The sequence below is a fragment of the Oscarella lobularis genome, chromosome 10 (assembly GCF_947507565.1).
Source record: "Oscarella lobularis chromosome 10, ooOscLobu1.1, whole genome shotgun sequence".
Taxonomy (NCBI): Eukaryota; Metazoa; Porifera; class Homoscleromorpha; order Homosclerophorida; family Oscarellidae; genus Oscarella; species Oscarella lobularis.
The window spans coordinates 726582-747468 of NC_089184.1; the positions used below are offsets into that span (position 1 = coordinate 726582).

The following is a 20887-nucleotide window of genomic DNA, read 5'->3' on the forward strand; positions in this document are numbered from 1 at the left end:
GTAGCGCGCACCCGTACTCGCTCCTTTCGCCTCTCGTGACACATCCGCTCAGCTCGATCATGTCTCGTCGGATGCTACATTTCGTTCTTCGTATGGGCAATCGCAAGTCGTCGATGGCATTCTATCGCAATATTCTCGGAATGAAGGTCAGCTTCGAGCGATCCAGAGCGAAAGTGATGCGAAGACGATTCCTTTGTGGCAGGTGCTAAGACACGAAGAATTCGAGGAAGGATGCAAGGCCTCCTGCAACGGGTAAGCCACACACAGGTTCATCTTCGAGGAAGAAAGCCAAACGGCGTCGCGTGCTCTTTTTCTCGTTCCTTAGCCCGTACGACGGGAAGTGGAGCAAAACGATGGTCGGCTACGGGAAGGAGGACGAAAACTTTGTCTTCGAATTGACGTACAATTACGGGAAGAAAAACTACGTCGCGGGAGACGATCTTGGAGTAAGGCAGAGAGCCTAAAGCAGTCTTCCAAAAATGCATTTCATTTGACTATTTTCTTATTAGCACATCTGCATTCAGTCGCCTATACTTGTTCCCAATGCTAAGAAATTGAAATATCGCCTGCAAGATGTGATATGGAGCAGCTGAAAAATAATCTTGGTGCACTAAATGTTCTCACACTCAGGATGAAGACTCGGGCGCTCTCTTCTACGTTCGCGACCCGGAGCAGTATAGCTTTGCTTTCATAGATGAAAAAGAGCCAGAAGGCACAGGTAGAGTTGAATAATTTAGCAGAGGAATTTCGGGTTGTTTCATGTCGTGTAGAAAAAATCCGATACGTCATGTTGCTATGCAGTAATGTGGAGGAATCAGTTGGTATGTAGGACGTGCGTCCGAGCTCCACACGTCCTGATTTGTGCGGTTTTCAGACTACTGGACTAAACTGCTGGGAATGCAGGTCTTTGTGCGTGGCAAAAAAGAAGCCTTGCTTGGATATGACACCAGCCAAGTAGAGTGCATACATTGGATTTTCCTAAGTGCGTTTAGTTAAGACTGGTTCTTCAGTGCAAGTTGATGCTGAAGAAAACTAAAAGAGGAACGCCTGTCTTTCATGGCGAGTCTTTTGGGAGAATTGCTATTGGCTGTCCTGCTTCAGAAGTGAGTTTTTTAGTGGTGCATTATTAATAAGTCTATGTGTTCATGGCTTTTAGCTGCCAGAAATTGAGTCTGCAATAAAGGCGGCTAATTATACTATACTGACTCCGTTGACTAGTCTGGATACGCCAGGAAAAGCGACGGTACAGGTCGTTATTCTTGCTGATCCTGTAAGGACTGCATTTGCCCGTGTGTTTGTATATTGATTACATTGTATTAGGATGGTCACGAGATTTGCTTTGTTGGTGATGAGGCCTTCAAGGAACTTTCGCAGGTGGACCCGAAAGCAGAAGAAGAGCTCGACAAGGTGCTGAAACGAGAAATTGTGCACAACTATTTTTTTCTAATATTTTTTTGCATTTCTAAAATAAGGCAATCAGTGAGGACAAGAGTGATGAGTGGTTCGCCCAAGACGAGGGCGTGAGGCCGAAAATGGTCTTTGCCCCAAACAAGCAGTAAAAAAATATAGTATTTATTGTGTTTCAGTGCACGTGCTCACGTGCACATATGAAATCCCCCCTCGTGATGTACTCGCGTTAGTGATGGCGTCTCACTTCTCGTTGCCAGTCGTTTTGACGCAATTGAGACCCGGTCTGAACGTCGCCGACTACGAGCACGTTGGCATCGATCCTCGCTGCGGTCTCCTACTGTTTCTGCGCGCCGACGGCGACCTATTCGCCAGCAAATTGGAGTCTCCGACAGACGACGGCCATTTCGCGAAGAAAATCCTCTCCAAAGTCCGAAGGTAGAAAACCGAACGAACGTCTCGCTTGGATCGAATGCAAATGCAATAGATTCGCGCTTCTCGACGAGTCGGCGACGTCGGAAAACGTAGAAAAATGCGTTCGCTTCGCCGTTCTCGCGCACGATCGTTCGCTCGCGCTGTGGGACCTCGACGCCGACGCCGCCGATCTCGAAGACGCCGAATCGCTTCGCTGCGTTCAAAAAATCACATCGAAAGACATGAAATTTCAAATGAAACGAAAATACATCGGTAGAGATAAAAAAAACCTAAACTCACTTATTGACATATATATACCTATATATAGAATCTCCATTTAAAACGATTGATATGATTGGATGTTTTCATTCGGGAACGAGCCTCCTCGTCGATTCGAAGATTGTCGCCGTTTTCTTTTTGTCGGCGTCGTCGAGCGTCCTAAAGGCGTGCGTTCGATTGGATCAACCTCTCACCTGGATCAACGACGCGTCGACGTCGACGGCCGACGGAACGTCGCCGGTCGAAATTTGCTGTCGAGGCAGTTTGATGTTCGCCTTGACAAATGCCGGCATTGTCATCATGTATCACTTGGAGAGAAACGCTCCCGTCGGAGTCTACAACGTGAAAGAGTATCTTGCTAAGGAAAAGGGTATTCTCTAGCAAAATAAAGACAGGGTACGTACCTATATTCTCTTTTAGGTGTATCCTTTCTTGAAGACGAGACGTTTCTGCGTCTTTCCGTCGATTTTTCTCTGACTCGTTTGGCCGTTTCGACGTCGCTCAATCGCGTCTATCTCATTTCCATTGAAGAGTACTTTCGCGTCTATCCGACTCACCTCAACTCGTCCCTGTGGTCCGAAAGCGTCGACGATCGACGCTTCGACTACGTCGACGACGACGAATGGAACGAAGACGACGACGATCAGATGACGAATTCGAAAATAATGGGCGACGTCTGGTTCCGCAGGGAAATGGAATCGATTCGCAAAGCGACGACGAATCTGTCGTCGACTGCCGTAATAAACATCGCGCGAGTCGAGCGCAAATCGTCGTCGTCGTCGTCGTCGTCGTCGTCGTCGCGAATTCGAGACGTGTTGAAAAACTTATCGCGATCCACGCAGTCCAGGCAGTTGGATCGAGACTCCAACGAAACGTTTGCCGCGCTTTTTCGAGCAATTGCATTCGGATCTTCTTCGTCGAAGACGACGACGACTTCGTCCGACGTTCTCGACGATCGTCGTTCCGTCGTCGTCGCCTGGCACGTGGCCGCCGATTTTTCGGACGTCGAGACGGGTTTCGTCGTCGAGGAAGTCTTTCTCGACGCGACGGCGCTGATCGTTTTCGTCGCTCCGTTGTCGCGACGGCAGTTGTTCAAGGACGACGACGACGAATCGCTGTGCGGCTTTTTGTACGTTCGCGATTTCAAGTCGGATGGACCTGGAGTCAAGCACACGTGAGTTTTTTTAGAAAAGAAGACCTTGAACTATTGCTGATTCATTGTATATACTAGATTTGGAGAGCCGACTGTTTTGGCGCAGATTCCTCTTCACAAGTCGCCTCTCTGCATCGTGAACAATCGCAGCGTCTCGGCTTGGGCTGTAGGCATCTCCCAAGAAGCTTTAGTCAACAAGGCACGGAAGACGTTCTGCTAATATTTTATACCTGTAACCTCTTTTTTTTCTTAGGTTATTTTGTTCAGTAACGCCAAGCTAGCCGAAACGCTGTGTCGTCTCAATCATTGGGATCGATACTCTCTGCCTTTGAACGCGCTGGAAAAAGCGCTCGGTCATCGGCAACTCGACACAATCGCATTCTTTCTCCACCAAGGCAAAGCCGGAGAATCCGAGCGTCGAAATATAGAAAATTCGTTTTTTTTTATCTTTTAGGTTGCAGGGAATTGGCGTCGGGAGAACAGGCGTCTCGGGCGGCGAGAATCTTTCGCAATGCGCCGCAGCTTCCGCCGTTGGCTCCCGATCAGATGGAGGCGGCAATTCGGATGCTGACGCGCGCCGTGGAGGAGAATCACTGGAAGCAGCATCAGAGTCAATTTCCCGAACAGTTGCTCAACGTCACGTTGCAGTTTCTTCGAAATCTCATGCAGGATCAGACGGCGGCGGGGGGAGACGCTTCGACTGCGGATGGAGAGGAGAGCAAAATTCCCCTCGACAAATTGGCCGAATATTTGGGGAAATTGAGAAAGTTCGTTCAGGATCGTTCCGTTTCGCCGACAGAACGAAGCGTTGTCAAGGAAAGAACGGATATGACGCAAAACTGGGACAACGGGGATGTCGACGTAAGCGCTGTGGACGAGATCATTAGTAGCGTCGTTTCAATTGACTCTGCTATTCAGATCGTCGTTCGAGACGGTTTTCTGAAGAATTCCTTGCCAGTCATTCAGGCTTGGCTGTTAGGGCAACGACGCGTGAGTTCCGCACGTTATTGGGTTGGCGTATGACGAAGGTTAGAATATTGACTAGGAGAAGGAAGTTTCTCTGGACAGTTTGCTTGCTATTGGAATGAAACACGTTCTTCAAGCGTTGCTCGATTGGAATGTGTCCGTGGCAAAGAAGCTGCTCGAGGGAATGGTGCGTTGTTAATCGAAAAATCGATTTTTTGATTAAAAAAGTTCTCATTTTTCTATAAGGGATGCAATGTTCTGGTCGAATTGGAGAGAATATGCTTCAGCACAATTTATACACCTCTTCGAGATTTTCTGGTACGAATTTGATTCGATTTTTTGTTGTGGGACCGACGAGATTCTTTTGTTTGTTTTAGGCGCTTGAACTGCTTAAGAGCGATTGCTTGTCGAGAGCCGATTCTGAGTTGATCGAATACATACGCATATTGGAACGGTTCTACACCGTTCAGGACTACGAAGTGGCGAGGAGTCTCATCGAAAAAAGAAAGGAGTCGTCGACGACAGGATTCTTCGTTCCCAAACTTTTTCCGCCTCTCCGATTCAAATTGAGCGAGTTGTTGTTAAAAGCGAGAGACATTTTGCCGTTTGCAGCCGAAGATCTCTTGAAAGTAAAGCGATTTGGGTGGTGAAAAAATGAACGAATTTTTTCGTTTTCCTAGTCGGTGAAATCTTCTCCCGAAGCTCCTTTTCAGGAATCGTACGGATATTCCCAACTCATGCTGTCGTGGTTCAAAAGTCTCGATCTCGAGAAGAGAGAATGCGTTCTTTTGGAACGATTTCAGCAAGATTCGTCGCACGAAAAAGGCACGCCATTACAGATAAACGATAATCCCACACCAAAAAATTTTTTCAACTAGAAATCGATCAATTTGTGAGCGTCGAATCGAAATGGGCCTACTATTTCGCTCGCGGCGATTGGAAGAGTCTCGTCGATCAGATAGGAGTCTCTCTGCCTTCGTTGGATCCGCATTCGGTCAGCGCGGGAGAGATAGCCGCCGCTCTGGCTCGCAATCTCGACGTCGACGACGACAACGACGCCAACGCGACTCGGATTCCGAGTTTGCCGTCGAGCGTGTGGAAAACGCTTCCGCTCTCGCCGAAATTCGTCGCCGAGCGCGTTCTCGACGAACTCGCCTGGTGCGCGACGATAGGCGAAATCGAGTCTTTCGATTTTATTTTTTTTTCGTTTTTTAGTCACGGGCAGTTTACCGGTGAAGAATTGGCGTCGTTTTCTCTTCTGCTGAGACGCACGGCTCGAGCGTTGACTTTGATTTCTCGCTATTGTCATCATCCTCTCGCTCTTCTGTCGAGCCAGCAGCAGGGCGGCGTTCCTCTTCTGCTCACTTTTCACCGAAACTTTCTCGCACTGTGCGTAGAACAAAGGCTAGTGAACGTAATGTACGCCTACATGGATCACTACAGGTAAGTTTAATTCCTAATTAATTAATTAGTGAAGGAATTTCAAGGAAAATTTTTTAGACTTGGATTGTCTTCTGACGAATTTAACGAATTGGCTGTACCTTTGACGTCTGAACCGTGGGTTGACGTCCTGACGAAATTTCGCTTAGTCACCTGCCAGCCCCTAAGTAAACAACCAACATTCACCGTATATATGCACTTCGTGACGACGAGCTCGTATATCTCGCAGATTGTCAATCCGTGTTGGATGCGAGCTTGGCGAACGCGCGACTCCTGTTCAACGGGGTGGAAAACGCGTGCGTTTCATTGATGCTCGAATTGGGCCGTCCTCTGATGGCCGTCGCCACCCTCATGTACGCACCCGGAACCATCGAAGATGCCATGACCCCAGACGAACGAAAGGAATTGTGGTCTGTCGACGCCGACGTTCTGAAGCGCACTCTGGCGCCCTATCCGAAGCTGCTCGCCGCCGTTTTTCCCGTGCAACCGCCACTGCATAAATCGTCGGCTGAGAAACAAGACGTCACCCTTTATGATCTCCTTAAGGTAAAGACAACGGTTATGGAGATAAAAGATCTCACGTTTTCTTTCCTTTTTTTCCCCCCAAAGGGGGCTGTTCCGCTGAAGATTAATCAAATTTTTAAATGGCAATCTACCAATAATCTCCGACACGATATCACTGTTCACGGTGAGAGAGAGATAAACGATTTTTTTTTATTTCGCGTAAGAGTACCGCGGTCTCTTAGATCCTCTCGCCGATTTGCCTCACTTTTCCCACTCGTTTCTCGTAACGAAGTTCTCGCACGAAGAACGTTTGCCATTCACCTATTATTTGAGACACGGCAGACCGTCGTTTGCCTACGCGACGTTCGTCAGCCATTATTTCACCGATGGAGTCGCCGGACAAAAGAGGTGCTTCATTTATTATATATTTTTCTATTGCTCCGTCAGTACCGTTGATTCATCAAGGACCAAGGCGGCTGCGTCGAAGGCGAGCCGAATGGCTTTGAGGCATTTTGACCAGTTGTCCGTGACTGCCTCCTGCGTCGCTTTCGTGGAAATGCTGGGCCGGGATAGCTGTCGACTTCGAGTCGACATCGAGGCGGCGATCAGGCTGCTGGAATGTTTGGATGGAAGGAGCTCGTCCGGCGACAACAGGGTCGTCGTAGGAACGGCAATCGAAGAGAAGGACAAAGAGAATGTGTACTCTAGCAGAGAGGCGATAGGTGAGCGAGATATTGTGGCGGCGATGTTTTCGTTGCGTCATCGCGTATTTTTAGTTCAAGATTTTTTGGCCGTTTTTGTGACCAACGACGTGTCCGTGGAAGATAGAATTGTGAAAAGATTGGAGACGGCAACGAGAATAAAAATCAAACAGGAAGGATTGGACAGGTAATAATCCATACCGATATGATGATGGCCGCGTACGTACGCCATATTATCGCGCAGGACCTCGCTCGCAGCGGCTGACGTTTGGAATCTAGTGTTGATCTACTGCAGACAACACTGTCGCGATTTGAGCACCGGATATCTGATTGAATGTGCGAAGGTGAACTCCTGGCTCGATTTCATTTGCCACGCCGAAGAACACCAATTCAAAATTCAACAAGTTAGAAACAAAGAAATTGTTCTCGCGGGAGGGATTAATCTTTTCGTAAAGGTTTTGTCGGTCATCAATGCCCATTTCACCAACGTCGATATTCAAGAACACGTTCGTCTTGCCTTGGAGAGAATCTCCAGTTCTCCAGAAATGCTGAGGAAAAAAACCGGCGGTAGCAGCACACCGAAAACGAAGCGAGGCAAGGCCGAAGGAGCGAAACGATCGAAGGAAAAAAAAGAAAAGGAAGCGTTCGCGCAGCCAGACGCCGATCCTCGCTCGCGATTTTACATGCGAATGGGGGTAAATTCAAAGCAAAAGAAGCACGGCAAAGAGCGTTCAACCGAACGAGAGGAGAAGAAGAAAGAAGTCCAAATCTCTCCCGTAGTCCAGCGAAAAGATCCGGCGTCTGAACCCACTTCGGATTTCGGTAAAGAAAAAAAAATGGAATTGGAGTTCGTTTTTCAAGTGATCCGTCCTGCAGAAGATGCTAGCGACTTCGATGGGGGACCCGTTCCCTTGGTAGCGAACGAGTTGCCCGAGAATCTCTTCGACGTTCTATTCGCTTGCGAGACGCATCCCGAGCCGTGGAGAGCGCTTCTCGCCCACGCCGTCGCTCTCAATCGACCCCTGTTGGCCATTCTAGCGTCCTGCTATCAGGTAGAAAAATTTCTCGTGGGAATGGGGAAAAGGGGGTTTGATTGTCTTCTTTCGTAGCAAAGCGTTGTGTTGGATTGCTTATACATTTGGCTTTGGACGACGTGCGGCGGAGGCGGCGGCGGTGAATCGTCAATTCAGTGGAGTCACCGGTCACTGGAGGATCTTTCTGATCTTTTGCTTGTCGCCGCTCGACGTCGTCCTACCGTCGCTGCTGCTATGAAGTTAGCCTTCTTTTATTTTGATACGGTAAGGGCTGAGTTGCACTTTTGTGCGTGTGCGAGTCGTTTGATTGGCTGTTTGGATTTTTTAGGAAAATATCTTGCTTTATTTTTTGAAATTTCACGAAGCGTTTGTGCTGAAAATGGACTTGCTTGCTAGCATAGAGTACCTAAAGGAATTCGTTACTCGTCTCGACGAGGTTGAGTCGATATCATTTTTGATTTTTGCTCTAAATCGACGTGTTCTTCTAGTCCGTAGACGAATTGCCTGGATTGATTGGAAATCGTCAATGGATCGAGATTATCTGTAATGAAATCGCCGAAATTATGCTTCAGAAATGCACCAGCAATTGGCAGCGAAATGGCCTGTTGCGAATTTTTTGCGACAGCCAATTTGGGGAAAATTTCAATACAGTCGGTGAGAACAAAGGAGGGGATTGAACGATTTATTGCAATGTTATCGTCTTTAGTTACCGACTATTCCAAGTTGTATTCCGTATTTTTGATCATGGAAAAAGCCGAGCTCGACTTCGGAATTACCGAGGAAGACGAAGAGAAGAAACATTGGAGCGAGGCAGTGCTTAGCAGTCATCCGAAAGTACTCGAAAAGATGATTGAGCGACGCCAGTTTGATCTGGCACGCGATTATTCGGATGCTCTTGGTCTGGCGACAGATGAAATTGCTATGAAAGAGGTCAGCTGTGCTCCCTGAAAAAAAAGAGTGGATCTTAGGTTGCAGCTGTTTTAGGTTTCCGTGGAGTTGGACGAATTTCGAAAATCCGAGATGTGGGACTCGGTGAAAAGTCGTAGCGAGTTTTGGTTACGATGTCACACCAAATTAACGTCTCGAAGTTGCAGTGGTCAAGCGGGCAGAAACTTTTTCGAGGCAAGTTAGACGATAGTCGGACAAGATTCCTGTTTTTATTTTTTCTTTAGTCATTGGCCGATTCCGCTTATCATTTGACGACAATGGAACGAGTGCGATTGTTCTCGTTGGCTCTGCACTGGCAGGAGAAATCGGGTCGCTCGCCGACGAGCGATGTTGAAAAGAAAATGTGGCTCGCAACGATAGACGCGTTTATTGAAGAGGTACTCTAAAGTCTTCTAATCAAAAACGTCTCCAAACGCGGAAGTGTCTCGTGTAGGGTAAAAACGCGGCGCTTCTCAGCAAAGAAAAACGCAGCTGGGTTAGCGAAAAAAATCGTGGCGATTTGCTTCGCGAAGGAGACACGAAATCGGTGCTGCTGAGCGAGGAAATGGAACGATGGTCGAATACTAATCTTCAAGAAGTAGACGGTGAAATCCTTCACGAGGTAACCATTATTTCTATTTGACGTACACCTTCAGTACACTTTTAATTTCTGTAGGAGAAGCGCGACGCTGTTGAGGACATCATCAATAATCTTTTGGATTGTCAGGAACTTTCCGACGCCTGTCGCCTATCTATCTACTTCGGTCAAAGCACCGCCGATCTCGAATATGTCATTGTAATCGGGCGCCTGTAAATAGTTTCTACCCCGTCTTGTAGTTTCCCGTTTTTAGTCGTGTCTTCGTCTCGCATCGGGCCAAATGTCGTTCGCCGAGCTCGATCCGTCGGTTCGACATCTCTTATACAAAAAAATGCACGAAGGCGACAGCGTTTCTCCATCGACGTCCGCCGAGCCGAAAGCGAAGAGAGCGGCGGCGGCGTTGGAGCAGTGGACGCTCGGCTACGGCGAAGCCGGCGAGACGGTTGTTTTCTTGAAAACATTGACAAAGCTGTGCAATCACGGCAAACAGTGCTGCAATCGAGCAAAGATTTCATACGAAATCGCTCTGGTAAAAATCGAATTTTTCACTCTTTTTCATCGTCGTGTTTTTTTCAGTTGTTGCGTATGCCGTACGAAAGCGTCTTGAGTCAACATCCGTTTGACGTCCTTTCGCGACTCCTCAGCTCGGGCATGGTTCACAAGTATTCCAAAGCGAAGTCGTTTATCGACGTTTCCGGGCTCGATAAGGCGAACGTCGCCGGCTTTCTCGCCGACGGCATCGTCAAAGCGATGCAAGTGCACTACGGCGAAGGTGAGAGAGCTCACAAAGCGAAAGATTAAAAAGTAGTCAACGTCTCGTCCGCAGGTTCGATGTCTCCGGGGAAGAGCGGTGTCATATATAATCCCGAGTCTTCGGCGGAGGAGTTTCAGAAGTTGGCGAGTCTCTGCAGCGATCAGTCGCTGCTCGGAAATCGGCTTTTGGAAGCGGCCGTCACGGTGGGAAACGCCAACAGTCCCCCAACCGTTTCGTGTGCGAAAAAGACTTATCGTCGCGATTTAGCTAAATTTTATAGTCGAATCTTTTTTTCTTTTACAGCATTGACTACGGAAGTCGAGCTGATGATTCTTTCGCACGACTGTCACACGATTGCGTGCAATATGGAGGGCATATCGGCTGTTTTGAGACTGTCCCGAAAGAGAACTTCCGCCATCGCTTCGGCAGGGCAATACAAATTAATGATACGACTTCTCGACGGCATTGGCCGATACCGAGAGATGTCGTACGTTTTGGATCAGTTGAGAAGAGCGCACAAATTCGAGCTTCTACTAAGCAAACGAAGCTTCAAGGTAACCGTCGCATTTCTATGTGGCAAACGCATAAAAACTTTTTTCAGCAAGAAAAGCTTAAACGAGCTCTTCTGGAATATCTGTGGCGTCCCGAAGATAGGGAGGATAAGGAACTGGTCGCTCATCATCTTCAGATGTTTAGAATGATGGCCATTCTCGATAAGCATCAGGCCGACAGTGATCTATCGGATCTACATGGAGTTCCCATGGGTAGACGAATATAAGCGTAGAATATCTTTCTTCGTGAATTTCTTGTCAACTTAGAATCGAGTATGAAGCAGCGTCTGTCGGCTATCGCTCGTCGTTATACGGATGCAGCTGACAAATTTGCCAAGGTGATTGGTTGATTGAAAAAATCTATTTCTAACAAATTGACCCATTTGTGCAACGAAAGGAGGAATGCTTGCGAAATGCGCAACGGTGTCGAGCTAAGGCTCACTTGGTCTTGCTCCAGTCAAAATTGCTTTCAAGCGACATTAGAGTCATTACGCTCTCCGATGCCGAAGTGAAAAAGCTACTCAATGAGCACAAGCACTTCCACGAGGTAAACATCTGCCAAAGATGCCAAAGGGGAATAATTAAAGACGCAAGCTGTTTTATTTTAGAGTCTTATTATTGCGCAGGGATATAGGATGACATCGTTGGCAACGTGGATCGAACCCGTCTATCATCAGGCGGTTTTGAATGGCAATCTAAACTATTTCCACGACTTCAATTGCACGTTTCCGTCCGCCAACATTTGCGGAGAAGTCGTCACAAAGTCAGAGAGAGAGAGAGCAAAGTTATTTTCAGAAGTTTTACTGTCTGTAAATATGTTAGGTATAAGCGTGACAGTCATCGATCGAGTTCTGCGTCGAAAAACATGCGGGCTTTTCTCGATGCCATTGATAAAGTCCACTTGAAATACCGATTTGCAAAAGAGCTGAATTTTCACGATATGGTCGCCGCGTTGAACGCAGAAGAAGGAGACGAATTTTTGAGCGACGTTTTTAGTCTCGGAGATTAGGCCATACATCCGGTATACGCGCATTCTTGAGTTATACGGGCGATCGTCTACAGCTAGCGTCATGTCTTGGGGTTGGTGCACTGCCTAGCTTCCGCATATTCTTCTATCTCCTGTGCGTTAGATGAAGAGGATTTTAAACCACCCACTGACTTTGGGGCTCCTGCCGATCAGTGGGAAGGCGAAGACGCCGATTTGAACAACGTCAAGGTGAGTTGGACCTCGTGCGACGTTGCGACGTGGCGAAGCAATTGCACAGGACTCGTGGGACGTCAGCAGTGGCGAAGAGGAAGCGCAAGCCGAAGTCAAATCGGGTGAGGGACCCCTCGCGCGTTTTTAGGAAATAACAGTCTACGCTACAGAGAAAAAGACGAAACAGCAAAGGATAGACGAGAAGAAGGAGAAGCGTCGACTCGAAGAGCTAAAAAAGGCGGAAAGCCAAAAAAAGGCGAGAGTTCTGTCACGTAGTCTTTTCTTAATTAAAAATAATCAAATCTTTGTACTGTAGGAGGAGAGTAGACGGCTTACTGCCGAGGAAGAATTGGAGGAGAAGAGGCGGCACGAAGAGTAAGGAGATGAAATTGAAATTCCAGCACTGATAGTATCATCATCCTTTAGACTAGTAAGACAATCTGATTTGGAAATGGCTGAAGATCTCTTCGGTGAGCTAAATAACAGATATCTGATGGCATAATTTTAGACTTTCTCTTTCAAGGTGGAGCTGCTGAGAAGGGCGAGAAGGAAAAACGGGTTCCTATTGAGTTGATGAATCCAACAGACGCGGACGGATTTGATAAATTGCGGGAGGCAATAGTCGCAAAGATTCTACAATATGAAGTAGGAGGTGACTGCGAGTGATGGAAAATGTTTGTGAGTTTGGCTCTTAGAAAAGGTCCGACTTTTTGCCTTTTTTGCAACGACTTTGTCTTGACTGTTGCGAAGAGTGTAAGAACGCTTTGACCATTCCGTATACTGTAGGACGGTTCTGTTGCAGTGAATGTTGAAAGTATAAAGCAAATTGCGAGTTCCCTGAATGCCTTGGCGACGGAGAAGCAGCGGCAAGCAAAGGTGCAGCCAACACGGACAGTGATACGAGAAATACATTTATGTTTTATTAATTATAGTCGCAGAAAACGAAAAAGAAAGGAAAGGCGTTGGTTTCCGGTAAAGCAGTGAGTAAACTGGACATGGAACGCCATGACGATTACGTTGACGATTATGACGATTTTATGTAGTCAACTTTTCCATCTACAGTTGAAGCCCCTTTGCATTCAATGATATGACTGTGACTCGCACTTGACGCCGTCTTACGATAGCACTTTATTACTAGAAGAAACTGCCTCGTGATTCAATGACACAACACTAGCTAAAGTTTCAGGCTCGCTAACAGGTTATATTGTTATTAGTTTACACGTTTAATTTCCTCTATGGCAGCTTGCAGTTGAAATGCTTCATTTTGCCAGTAGGCTATTCTGGCCTTTCGGTCTTCTATCTGACGTCGAAGTCGGGTTTTTTGAGCTTGATTGCGACGCTGGTACACGTACAAGTTATTAACAATAACGTCGAGTATTGGCTTACGTGGAGCATTTCAATTCTGAATTTTAGTTTGTCCTCCTGGTCTTTTAGCTGGCGTTGCTGATTAGTCAAAAGTGAGGAACTGACTCTATACTGTCTCAACGGTTCTCTTACTGCGTCTTCCCTGCTTTTGACTTCGAGCAACAAATCGGCTTTTCTTGCCTGTAACTCGATCAGATTTGCCTGCATTGCAATATCTTTGTCTTCATCAAATTCAGAGAACTTATCCAGATAGAAATAAGTAAAGAGACAGAAGCGAGAACGCCTACTTTGCTTTTCTCATCGGTAAGCGATAGAATAGTTGCTTCGAGACGCTCAATTTCAAGTTCTAGAGGACACGATTTCTCGTAGCCAATAACTCGTCGGTGGTGCTCCTTCATTTTCTGATGATAATTTTCAAATTTTCTGGAAGGTACTGATACTACTGTACTGCATGCAGCGAGCCAATCGCTGCTTCAGCACTGACCGAGCCTCTTCCTTTTCTAAGACTTCCTCACGATGAAGTTTGGCTTTTGAATCCGATTTGGCTCGCAACAGTTTTCTAAGTTCTACTCCCCACAAAAAATAACGTCCACGTTTTATTTCCGTCGGTGGACGACCAACCAACCCTTCTGTTTTGTCTCTTCTTCGAAAGAGAGTTCAGTCAAATGTCGTCGAATCGAAGCCTCGCTCTCGCGATGTTGAGCTAAACGTAGAAATGCCAAACCTCTCCTTTTCTCCTCTGCAGGCAAAGAAATTCTGATTGCGACTCAAAAAAATAGTTTTTACCTACTACCTTCCTCAATATCGACCTGAAACAGATTTTTACAAACCTGGACCAAACGAGCAGTACGCTTTACCTCGAGTTGTGCTAACGTCTTTTTTTTCTGTTGCAGCTCCGTTTCCTGTTCATCGTGCACGCTTTCCAATTCGTCGGCAATCTTATTCGTCGAATTTTTGCCTTCCGCTGGAACGATGACGTCGTCAATTACGCGAGCGCAATCACTTCCGTTCCCGCCTTTCGTCTTGTCTATCACCATGACGTCATCGTCATTCATAGCTGTAGAATCCATTCTCTTCCTTTTCGAAGAAAAGCATTGACTATAGCGTTTCGAGAACAACACGACGACGTTTCTGTGACCACTAACGAACAAGGGGGACGCTTTCTACGACTCGAGCGCGATCGCGACTTTCTACGCAAGCGCAAGAGGAACCTCGGCTCGACGCCAAAATTTCGATCGAGAGCGCTTTCGAACCGAAATAGCGCGCGTGCGAAACGAATCTGCTCCAGAGCGCGACCTCGCCTGCCTTGTAGCACCGCCGAGGAGCCTCTAAATATGTGCGATCCTTCGTCGGACGATCTCTCGGACGACGACTGCGTCGAATCGCGGCGTTTACCCGAGCATCGAGGTCGCCTATCGAAGTGGACGAATTTCTTTCACGGCTGGCAAGATCGCTGGCTCGTTTTATCGAATGGAACGCTGTCCTACTACAAATCGGCCGACGACATGGAGCAGGGTTGTCGCGGATCGATGGCGATACAGAAGAACGCCGTTATAAAGGCGAGTACTGTAGAGCGTGCACGCGGCGTGGCGAGGAAAGGGGGGCCCTGCTATCTAGGCGTCTTTTGGCATTTTTTGAGACGCGATTTTTTTGGCTGTGTAGGCGCACGAATTCGACGACGCGCGTTTCGATATAGCGATTAACGAGAGCGTTTTCTACCTGCGAGCGGCGAATTCGGACGAGAGAAAGGCCTGGCTTGACGCGCTCGAAGCGACGAAGGTAGGTAAAGCGACGAGGGCCGATATCGCAGTCAAACGCCGGTGCGTCGGCGAAGTGACTGGGAAAAAAAGACACTACGACTCTACGCGGTTGTCGCTCTTTAAAATTCTAAGCAATGTAAACACATCGTCTCTTCCCATTGTCTAGAAAAGCTTCTCCGAGTCGGCGTACGCGTCGGAAACGAGCTTGCATCGCTACGATTCGCGTCTCTCGATCGCGTCGACCTATTCCCAACAGTCGTCCTCTTCACTCACGGTACGCATTACGCTAATGTCGATCGCATTCACTCGCACGGTTTGTTGTTGTTGTTGTGACGTCGTTTAGCGGACTCAACATCTTCGAGAGAAACTCTACGAAATGGAAACGTATCGAGACATTCTGTGCAAGCAAGTCGACGTTCTTCAGTCGTTCTTCGACTCGTGCAGCGAAATAGCGTCAAGTAAAAAACATATCGCACATTAGTAGCCACTTCTCAGTACGCATAGACACGAACTCCTTCCAACACTACACTATTCCATTGCACCTCTTTATTACAAAAGCCTTGATATTCGCCACCCTTACTCGCGTATCTAGATGGTGGTGCCGGTGGCGAAAATCTCGACACAGCCGATGCCTCCTCGACGGGCACGGGGAACCCTCTCAGCGGTTCGGCGACGCCGACGTCGCTTCCCGGAAGCCCGTCGATCCCTCACAAGGAGACGAATGCGTTTGCCGTCGTGGCGGCGGCCGTTTCGAAAGGACTCGTCGGAAACGTCACGGATTTCAAAGGCGAAGCGACGACGTTTAAGGCGACGACGGCTGGAATTCTCGCCTCGCTCTCCAACTGCATCGACATGATGAATAAGAGAGAGGAGCAGTGGAAACAACGGCTCAAGAAGGTGCGCGCCTATACGGGAACGTCGTAATTACGCAAGAGTCAAATTGGGTAATTTATTCTAGGAGAAAGATCGAAGGCAGCGAATGGACGACGAGCACAAGATCGCGTTGGCTCACGCACGCAAAGGAGGAATCATCGCGAGTCCCGACTACGAGGTAAAAGCGAGCGTACGCGCGTACGCGATTTTTTTTATTAGAATCTAAAATCTCTCAGGAAGGACCTCATAGTGCGTTGAACGACGAGGAATTTTTTGATGCCGTCGAAATAGCCTTGGATCACGAAGACGCTATTGAGGTACGCAGTCTTAGCCGGTTATTATTAGATTAGACTGCTCACATGCAGGAGAAGAGAATACCGCATCCCATTGCGAATGATGGCGATGACGTGAGCGATTTGGAGTATTTAACGCCGAATCGCCTATCTGAAATGGTTCGTATCGATAAACGGAATTTTCCGCGAATTTCAATGGTTCTGTGATTTTTTAGGTGGAAGAGCGAATTCAAGAGAATTTGAAATTTGTCTACGAACGTGTCGATCAATTTTGGTCGTTGGTTCACGAGGACGGCGACATGAAGGTAAAGAACTCAGAGAAGAAAAAAAATCTTTTCTCAGGGCCAGCAACGTATAATAATTCAATTCAGATTTATCGACGCGACTTGGAAGAAGGCGGAGTCGTTCTGGATCCGCTGAAAGCTCAACACACAATCCCAGTAAGCGAAGAGAGGGCGAGAGAGGACTCTTTGTGAGCACAATCAATATCTTCCCAGGGCATCACCGCGCGAGAATTGTGCCAGTACTTCTTCGACAAGGACTGCAAAAAGGAATACGATGGTTAATTCAATTGAATTGGCTATTTTTCTTCATCCCCTTTTTTTCTATTTTCTTTTCTTAGCCACTATCGATACCGTTCGAATATTGGAGAAGCTGAATCGCTACACGACGATCTATCACCAGCTACATAAGCGCGTGTGGCCGTCGTCGCAACGCGACACGTGCTTCGTCTCTCACATGCGTCCCGTCAAGCCTCATCGAGACTTCGACGTCAACGGGGAATCTCATGGCTGGATGGTCTGCAATTTTTCCATCGACCACGATCAGGCACCGGTAAGGAGGGGAGGGGGAAAGAAATCTCGCACGCGAGACAAACAGAACGGGTCGTTCCTAGTCGAATAAGTATATTCGGTGTAAAATCAACGTCGCTCTCGTCGCTTTCACGTTCATTCAGCCGAGAGAGGCCGGGACCGACTTGACGCGGGATGACATCACTTGCAAGTTGACTTACTCGGCGCACAGTACGTTAGGATCGCGGAGGGTGCGCGTTCGTGAAAGCTGATGATAGTTTTTTTTCTTTTTTAGTTAATCCCGGTGGATGGGCCCCCGCTGCGGCCGTACGCCAAGTTTCCAAACGCGAGACTCCGAAATTCTTGCGTCGGATTTCATCCCTGGCTCAAAATTCAAGTGCGGGCAAGTCTATTGCTCTGTGAGACGAGATTTGTAGAATTTTGTTGGCTAAATGGACGGACGCACTCTTCTCTTGTAAACACTTGTAAAACCCGCGGCACCCATCTCTGGGTAGATTGGTGTTTAGTAGGAGCAAATCTTAGAAATGGATTAGTTGAGAAAATAGGTCAATAAAGAAGCAGAGCAGCAGTAAAGTTCAACGTCACGGTGCTTTCACGATCAGCTACGTTAGGTAGAGCTTGAATATGAATTAGAAATGCAGGGACACCCATTGATGCCCGTATGTCTGGATAGCTAGTGCTTGAGGTTGTTCTGATTTGTTTTTCGTAGGGATCTTGAAGACATATACAGGGTTCTGCCCACGTGGGTCGGCATGGGTCGGCCCCGACCCTCACTCGTCTATCGCCGACCCATACACTACTAAAACGTTATGCCGTTTGCCTTCTCCCTATGCCTTTTGCCTTCTCCTACAGTATGCCTTTTGCCTTCTCCCCATGCCTTTTGCCTTCTCCTATTCCCTTTGCCTTCTCCTATGCCTTTTGCCTTCTCCCTATGCCTTTTGCCTTCTCCCTATGCCTTTTCCCTATGCCTTTGCCTTCTCCCTATGCCTTTGCCTTCTCCCTATGCCTTTTGCCTTCTCCCTATGCCTTTTGCCTTCTCCCTATGCCCTTTGCCTTCTCCCTATGCCTTTTGCCTTCTCCCTATGCCTTTTGCCTTCTCCTATGCCTTTTGCCTTCTCCCTATGCCTTTTGCCTTCTCCCTATGCCTTTTGCCTTCTCCCTATGCCTTTTCCCTATGCCTTTGCCTTCTCCCTATGCCTTTTGCCTTCTCCCTATGCCTTTTGCCTTCTCCTATGCCTTTTGCCTTCTCCCTATGCCTTTTGCCTTCTCCCTATGCCTTTTCCCTATGCCTTTGCCTTCTCCCTATGCCTTTGCCTTCTCCCTATGCCTTTTGCCTTCTCCTATGCCCTTTGCCTTCTCCCTATGCCTTTTTCCTTCTCCCTATGCCTTTTGCCTTCTCCCTATGCCTTTTGCCTTCTCCCTATGCTTTTTGCCTTCTCCCTATGCCTTTTCCCTATGCCTTTTGCCTTCTCCCTATGCCTTTTGCCTTCTCCCTATGCCTTTTGCCTTCTCCCTATGCCTTTTCCCTATGCCTTTGCCTTTTCCCTATGCCTTTGCCTTCTCCCTATGCCTTTTGCCTTCTCCCTATGCCTTTTGCCTTCTCCCTATGCCTTTTGCCTTCTCCCTATGCCCTTTGCCTTCTCCCTATGCCTTTTCCCTATGCCTTTGCCTTCTCCCTATGCCTTTTGCCTTCTCCCTATGCCTTTTGCCTTCTCCTATGCCTTTTGCCTTCTCCTATGCCTTTTGCCTTCTCCCTATGCCTTTGCCTTCTCCGTATGCCTTTGCCTTCTTCCCGTTCAAACGTTCAAGACAATTTTTAAAATGGTTTTAAATATGGTCCAAGACAGTTTTGAAAATGGTCCAAGACAATTTTGCCTGAGACGATTCATAAAAGTGTCTTGGACAATTTTCCAGACCTTCTTCCCACACTGAAAAAATTCTCGGCAGGACCCTGATATAGCCCTTAGAGGGTTTCAAAAACTTTGCTATACGGGACAGCGCTGTGATCACGTGACACATGTCAGATGACCCACGTGTGCAAAGCCATTTTTCATCGTCCGCTTTCCTCGCGTCTTTTCGCCGTTTTACGCTGGCGAAGGAACTTCTGCTGCTTTTAAACAACGTTTAGACACGTTCGGATTGCCTCTTTAGTCTTCGTCGAGACTTCGCTCGATCCCAACGAAGACAAATCGCCGATCTAAGTAAGTTGAAGTTTAGAAGGGCTTCGGCGTTTCTATTGAGTTCTATTCCTAGGAGATAATGCTTCTCGAAAAAAGACTTCGTTTTTTTTGGTACAGGACGGCATGACGTAAGGTCGCCTGTCGTGCTTTTTCTTCATCGTCCGCTTCCTCTCGCGTCGTTTCGCTGTTTCCGCGAGCGAAACGATCTTCTGTTGCTTTTAGACAAAGTATGCTATCGTTTAGAATCTGTCGGCGTGCGTCTACACTTCGTTCTCAGGACTTCCGAGTTTTCAAACGACTCGCGAACCGAAAGAAACCGGCTAAAGAGCGAAGAGCCCCGTAAGCTTTAGAACGAAATGTATTTGTGCGTTTTCCTTAGATCGACGGATCAAAATGAAAAATACGTTATTTTTTACTGCATGGCATTTCGATATTTTTTACTGCATGGCATTTCGAAATTTTGTAGTGCATGCTTTTTTAGCGCATTTGGGGGCGGGAAGGAAGAGGAAATCCGGGTGTGTACGTCGCGACGCTAGATTAGACTCAGTTTAGGTGTAGCCATAGTGGTAGGACCGCGCGCGTGGTAGTAGCAGGCCAGCGTAGGTTTAGCTAGGTGTAGGGTAGGCTAGCGTATGTTAGCTAGGTGTAGCGTAGGTTAGGTTAGGTTAGCTAGGTGTAGGGTAGGTTAGGTTAGGTTAGCTAGGTGTAGGGTAGGGTAGGCTAGGTTGGCTGGGTGTAGGTGTAGGGTAGGCTAGCGTAGGAAAACCAGAGACATGGTACAGACATTTTATTTAATAAAAATTTGAAAAAATTGAACATAGTTTCCCCTCTCGCTTCAGGCAGTTTTTGTTGAGGGGTCATGCCCAGGACCCCCAAGAGCAGTTTTTTTGAAGGGGTCTTGCTCAGGACCCCCAAGAGCAGTTTTTTGAAGGGGTCTTGCTCAGGACCCCCAAGAGCAGTTTTTTGAAAGGGTCTTGCTCAGGACCCCGGATTTCCTACAAAAAAAACAAGCAATTAATTAGAAATAATTTCTGTGGCGTTACCTCATTCTCATGATATTCGAAACGATTCACAAGCCTATTTCGAAGAACGCCGAGAGAAACTGCCTGTCATTCAGAAAAAAGAGAAGTAGAAAACGCGCCGGGGCCCCTTTCGAGGAACGTTCATACGCATTCGAAGCAAACAGGCGTTCGATTTCGACGAGGACCGTTGCATGCAACGTCAGCGAGACCCCTTCGCAACGAAACGACAAGCGACAAGCGCAACGCGTATAGGAGAGCGAAGAACGTTACAAAGAAGAAGTCTAAGCTGCTGAATCAGCTTCGACGAGAATCAGCTTCGACGAGAATCAGCTTCGACGCGAAAAAGCATTCCACGGGGTCCGCGATCAGAACGCAATAGAAGAGTAGAAACAAAGGAGAAAGAGAAAAGGATAACGAACGACGAAGAGAAGCGAGTTCGTTCGAAAAGGGCCCCCTGGAATCAGCGCGCCCGAAATCGCTGCATAAACAACTCACCTGCAGTCCTGTAGTCTTCGTAGTCGCTTCGCTGGCCACTGTGAAGTGAAAAACACCCGAAAAAGAGGGAGAAACAGGAGCCGTGGCCGGAGCTGTGACGTTGGCGTTGAACCTTGTTCGAATGATCACGTGGCTGCGACCTCCCGGATACTCAGGTGATC

The 20887-nt window shown here is 47.6% G+C and overlaps 5 protein-coding genes and 2 long non-coding RNA genes across 9 annotated transcripts; 5 read left to right on the plus strand and 2 right to left on the minus strand.

Annotated features, from left to right (window-relative positions):
• Positions 1-1630, plus strand: LOC136192434 (glyoxalase domain-containing protein 4-like). Its single transcript, XM_065981039.1, has 11 exons — positions 1-146; positions 203-252; positions 326-446; positions 510-575; positions 631-718; positions 771-821; positions 875-954; positions 1011-1103; positions 1157-1270; positions 1321-1407; positions 1473-1630. Exons 1-11 carry the CDS (start codon positions 60-62, stop codon positions 1557-1559), a joined length of 924 nt encoding a protein of 307 aa, XP_065837111.1. The 5' UTR covers positions 1-59; the 3' UTR covers positions 1560-1630.
• On the plus strand, positions 1628-11789 carry LOC136192429 (spatacsin-like). The gene is made up of 40 exons (XM_065981031.1): positions 1628-1845; positions 1895-2094; positions 2150-2470; positions 2521-3274; positions 3332-3452; positions 3507-3648; positions 3708-4114; positions 4172-4243; positions 4299-4406; positions 4466-4537; positions 4597-4848; positions 4900-5044; positions 5098-5377; positions 5435-5662; positions 5720-5826; positions 5889-6205; positions 6269-6347; positions 6406-6571; positions 6629-6885; positions 6940-7051; positions 7109-7268; positions 7320-7686; positions 7741-7916; positions 7974-8162; positions 8227-8334; positions 8387-8552; positions 8605-8828; positions 8883-9020; positions 9071-9223; positions 9280-9447; positions 9502-9621; positions 9677-9952; positions 10000-10195; positions 10250-10414; positions 10481-10731; positions 10779-10941; positions 10996-11066; positions 11126-11275; positions 11337-11491; positions 11551-11789. The coding sequence occupies exons 1-40, from the start codon at positions 1643-1645 to the stop codon at positions 11735-11737; spliced, it is 7926 nt and encodes a 2641-aa protein (XP_065837103.1). The 5' UTR covers positions 1628-1642; the 3' UTR covers positions 11738-11789.
• On the plus strand, positions 11780-13099 carry LOC136192436 (eukaryotic translation initiation factor 3 subunit J-like). Its single transcript, XM_065981043.1, has 10 exons — positions 11780-11808; positions 11859-11944; positions 11994-12048; positions 12097-12182; positions 12243-12301; positions 12353-12396; positions 12450-12571; positions 12622-12679; positions 12729-12802; positions 12859-13099. Exons 1-10 carry the CDS (start codon positions 11799-11801, stop codon positions 12967-12969), a joined length of 705 nt encoding a protein of 234 aa, XP_065837115.1. The 5' UTR covers positions 11780-11798; the 3' UTR covers positions 12970-13099.
• Positions 13002-14519, minus strand: LOC136192435 (coiled-coil domain-containing protein 122-like). 3 transcript variants are annotated; one of them, XM_065981042.1, is made up of 8 exons: positions 14149-14519; positions 14082-14100; positions 13917-14030; positions 13776-13857; positions 13579-13714; positions 13424-13531; positions 13313-13369; positions 13002-13265 (listed from the first exon to the last, which is right to left on the minus strand). In XM_065981042.1, exons 1-8 carry the CDS (start codon positions 14359-14361, stop codon positions 13137-13139), a joined length of 858 nt encoding a protein of 285 aa, XP_065837114.1. In that variant the 5' UTR covers positions 14362-14519; the 3' UTR covers positions 13002-13136. The 3 variants fall into 3 exon arrangements, with proteins under 3 accessions (XP_065837114.1, XP_065837113.1, XP_065837112.1); XM_065981041.1 differs by having other exon boundaries at positions 13313-13531; positions 14085-14100; XM_065981040.1 differs by having other exon boundaries at positions 13313-13531.
• Positions 14337-17608, plus strand: LOC136192430 (ceramide transfer protein-like). The gene is made up of 14 exons (XM_065981032.1): positions 14337-14850; positions 14954-15070; positions 15218-15325; positions 15395-15509; positions 15644-15948; positions 16010-16102; positions 16161-16241; positions 16290-16376; positions 16433-16522; positions 16589-16657; positions 16715-16778; positions 16840-17051; positions 17113-17239; positions 17304-17608. Exons 1-14 carry the CDS (start codon positions 14626-14628, stop codon positions 17429-17431), a joined length of 1821 nt encoding a protein of 606 aa, XP_065837104.1. The 5' UTR covers positions 14337-14625; the 3' UTR covers positions 17432-17608.
• A 155-nt stretch (positions 17609-17763) lies between these two features.
• On the plus strand, positions 17764-20025 carry LOC136192540 (uncharacterized). The gene is made up of 2 exons (XR_010671159.1): positions 17764-19230; positions 19283-20025. It is a non-coding gene; the product is annotated as an uncharacterized lncRNA (long non-coding RNA).
• On the minus strand, positions 19982-20881 carry LOC136192541 (uncharacterized). The gene is made up of 2 exons (XR_010671160.1): positions 20727-20881; positions 19982-20315 (listed from the first exon to the last, which is right to left on the minus strand). It is a non-coding gene; the product is annotated as an uncharacterized lncRNA (long non-coding RNA).
• Positions 20882-20887: the final 6 nt, after the last annotated feature.

What these genes read in the sequence shown, in the direction of transcription:
- LOC136192434 (XM_065981039.1), top strand. Translation starts at nt 60, where the DNA reads ATGTCTCGTCGGATGCTACATTTCGTTCTTCGTATGGGCAATCGCAAG. An exon ending in TAATGTGGAGGAATCAGTTG is followed by an intron (nt 822 to 874) that starts GTATGTAGGACG and finishes TGCGGTTTTCAG; the next exon opens with ACTACTGGACTAAACTGCTG. An exon ending in CAGAAGAAGAGCTCGACAAG is followed by an intron (nt 1,408 to 1,472) that starts GTGCTGAAACGA and finishes TTCTAAAATAAG; the next exon opens with GCAATCAGTGAGGACAAGAG.
- LOC136192435 (XM_065981040.1), bottom strand. Translation starts at nt 14,361, where the DNA reads ATGGATTCTACAGCTATGAATGACGATGACGTCATGGTGATAGACAAG. An exon ending in TTAGAAAAGGAAGAGGCTCG is followed by an intron (nt 13,715 to 13,775) that starts GTCAGTGCTGAA and finishes AGTACCTTCCAG; the next exon opens with AAAATTTGAAAATTATCATC. An exon ending in TCAGAATTGAAATGCTCCAC is followed by an intron (nt 13,266 to 13,312) that starts GTAAGCCAATAC and finishes TACGTGTACCAG; the next exon opens with CGTCGCAATCAAGCTCAAAA.
- LOC136192436 (XM_065981043.1), top strand. An exon ending in CAAAGATTCTACAATATGAA is followed by an intron (nt 12,572 to 12,621) that starts GTAGGAGGTGAC and finishes TTTGGCTCTTAG; the next exon opens with AAAAGGTCCGACTTTTTGCC. An exon ending in AGAAGCAGCGGCAAGCAAAG is followed by an intron (nt 12,803 to 12,858) that starts GTGCAGCCAACA and finishes TATTAATTATAG; the next exon opens with TCGCAGAAAACGAAAAAGAA.
- LOC136192430 (XM_065981032.1), top strand. Translation starts at nt 14,626, where the DNA reads ATGTGCGATCCTTCGTCGGACGATCTCTCGGACGACGACTGCGTCGAA. An exon ending in AGTCGTCCTCTTCACTCACG is followed by an intron (nt 15,326 to 15,394) that starts GTACGCATTACG and finishes GACGTCGTTTAG; the next exon opens with CGGACTCAACATCTTCGAGA. An exon ending in GTTGACTTACTCGGCGCACA is followed by an intron (nt 17,240 to 17,303) that starts GTACGTTAGGAT and finishes TTTCTTTTTTAG; the next exon opens with TTAATCCCGGTGGATGGGCC.
- LOC136192429 (XM_065981031.1), top strand. Translation starts at nt 1,643, where the DNA reads ATGGCGTCTCACTTCTCGTTGCCAGTCGTTTTGACGCAATTGAGACCC. An exon ending in ACACGATATCACTGTTCACG is followed by an intron (nt 6,348 to 6,405) that starts GTGAGAGAGAGA and finishes GCGGTCTCTTAG; the next exon opens with ATCCTCTCGCCGATTTGCCT. An exon ending in TCTACATGGAGTTCCCATGG is followed by an intron (nt 10,942 to 10,995) that starts GTAGACGAATAT and finishes TTGTCAACTTAG; the next exon opens with AATCGAGTATGAAGCAGCGT.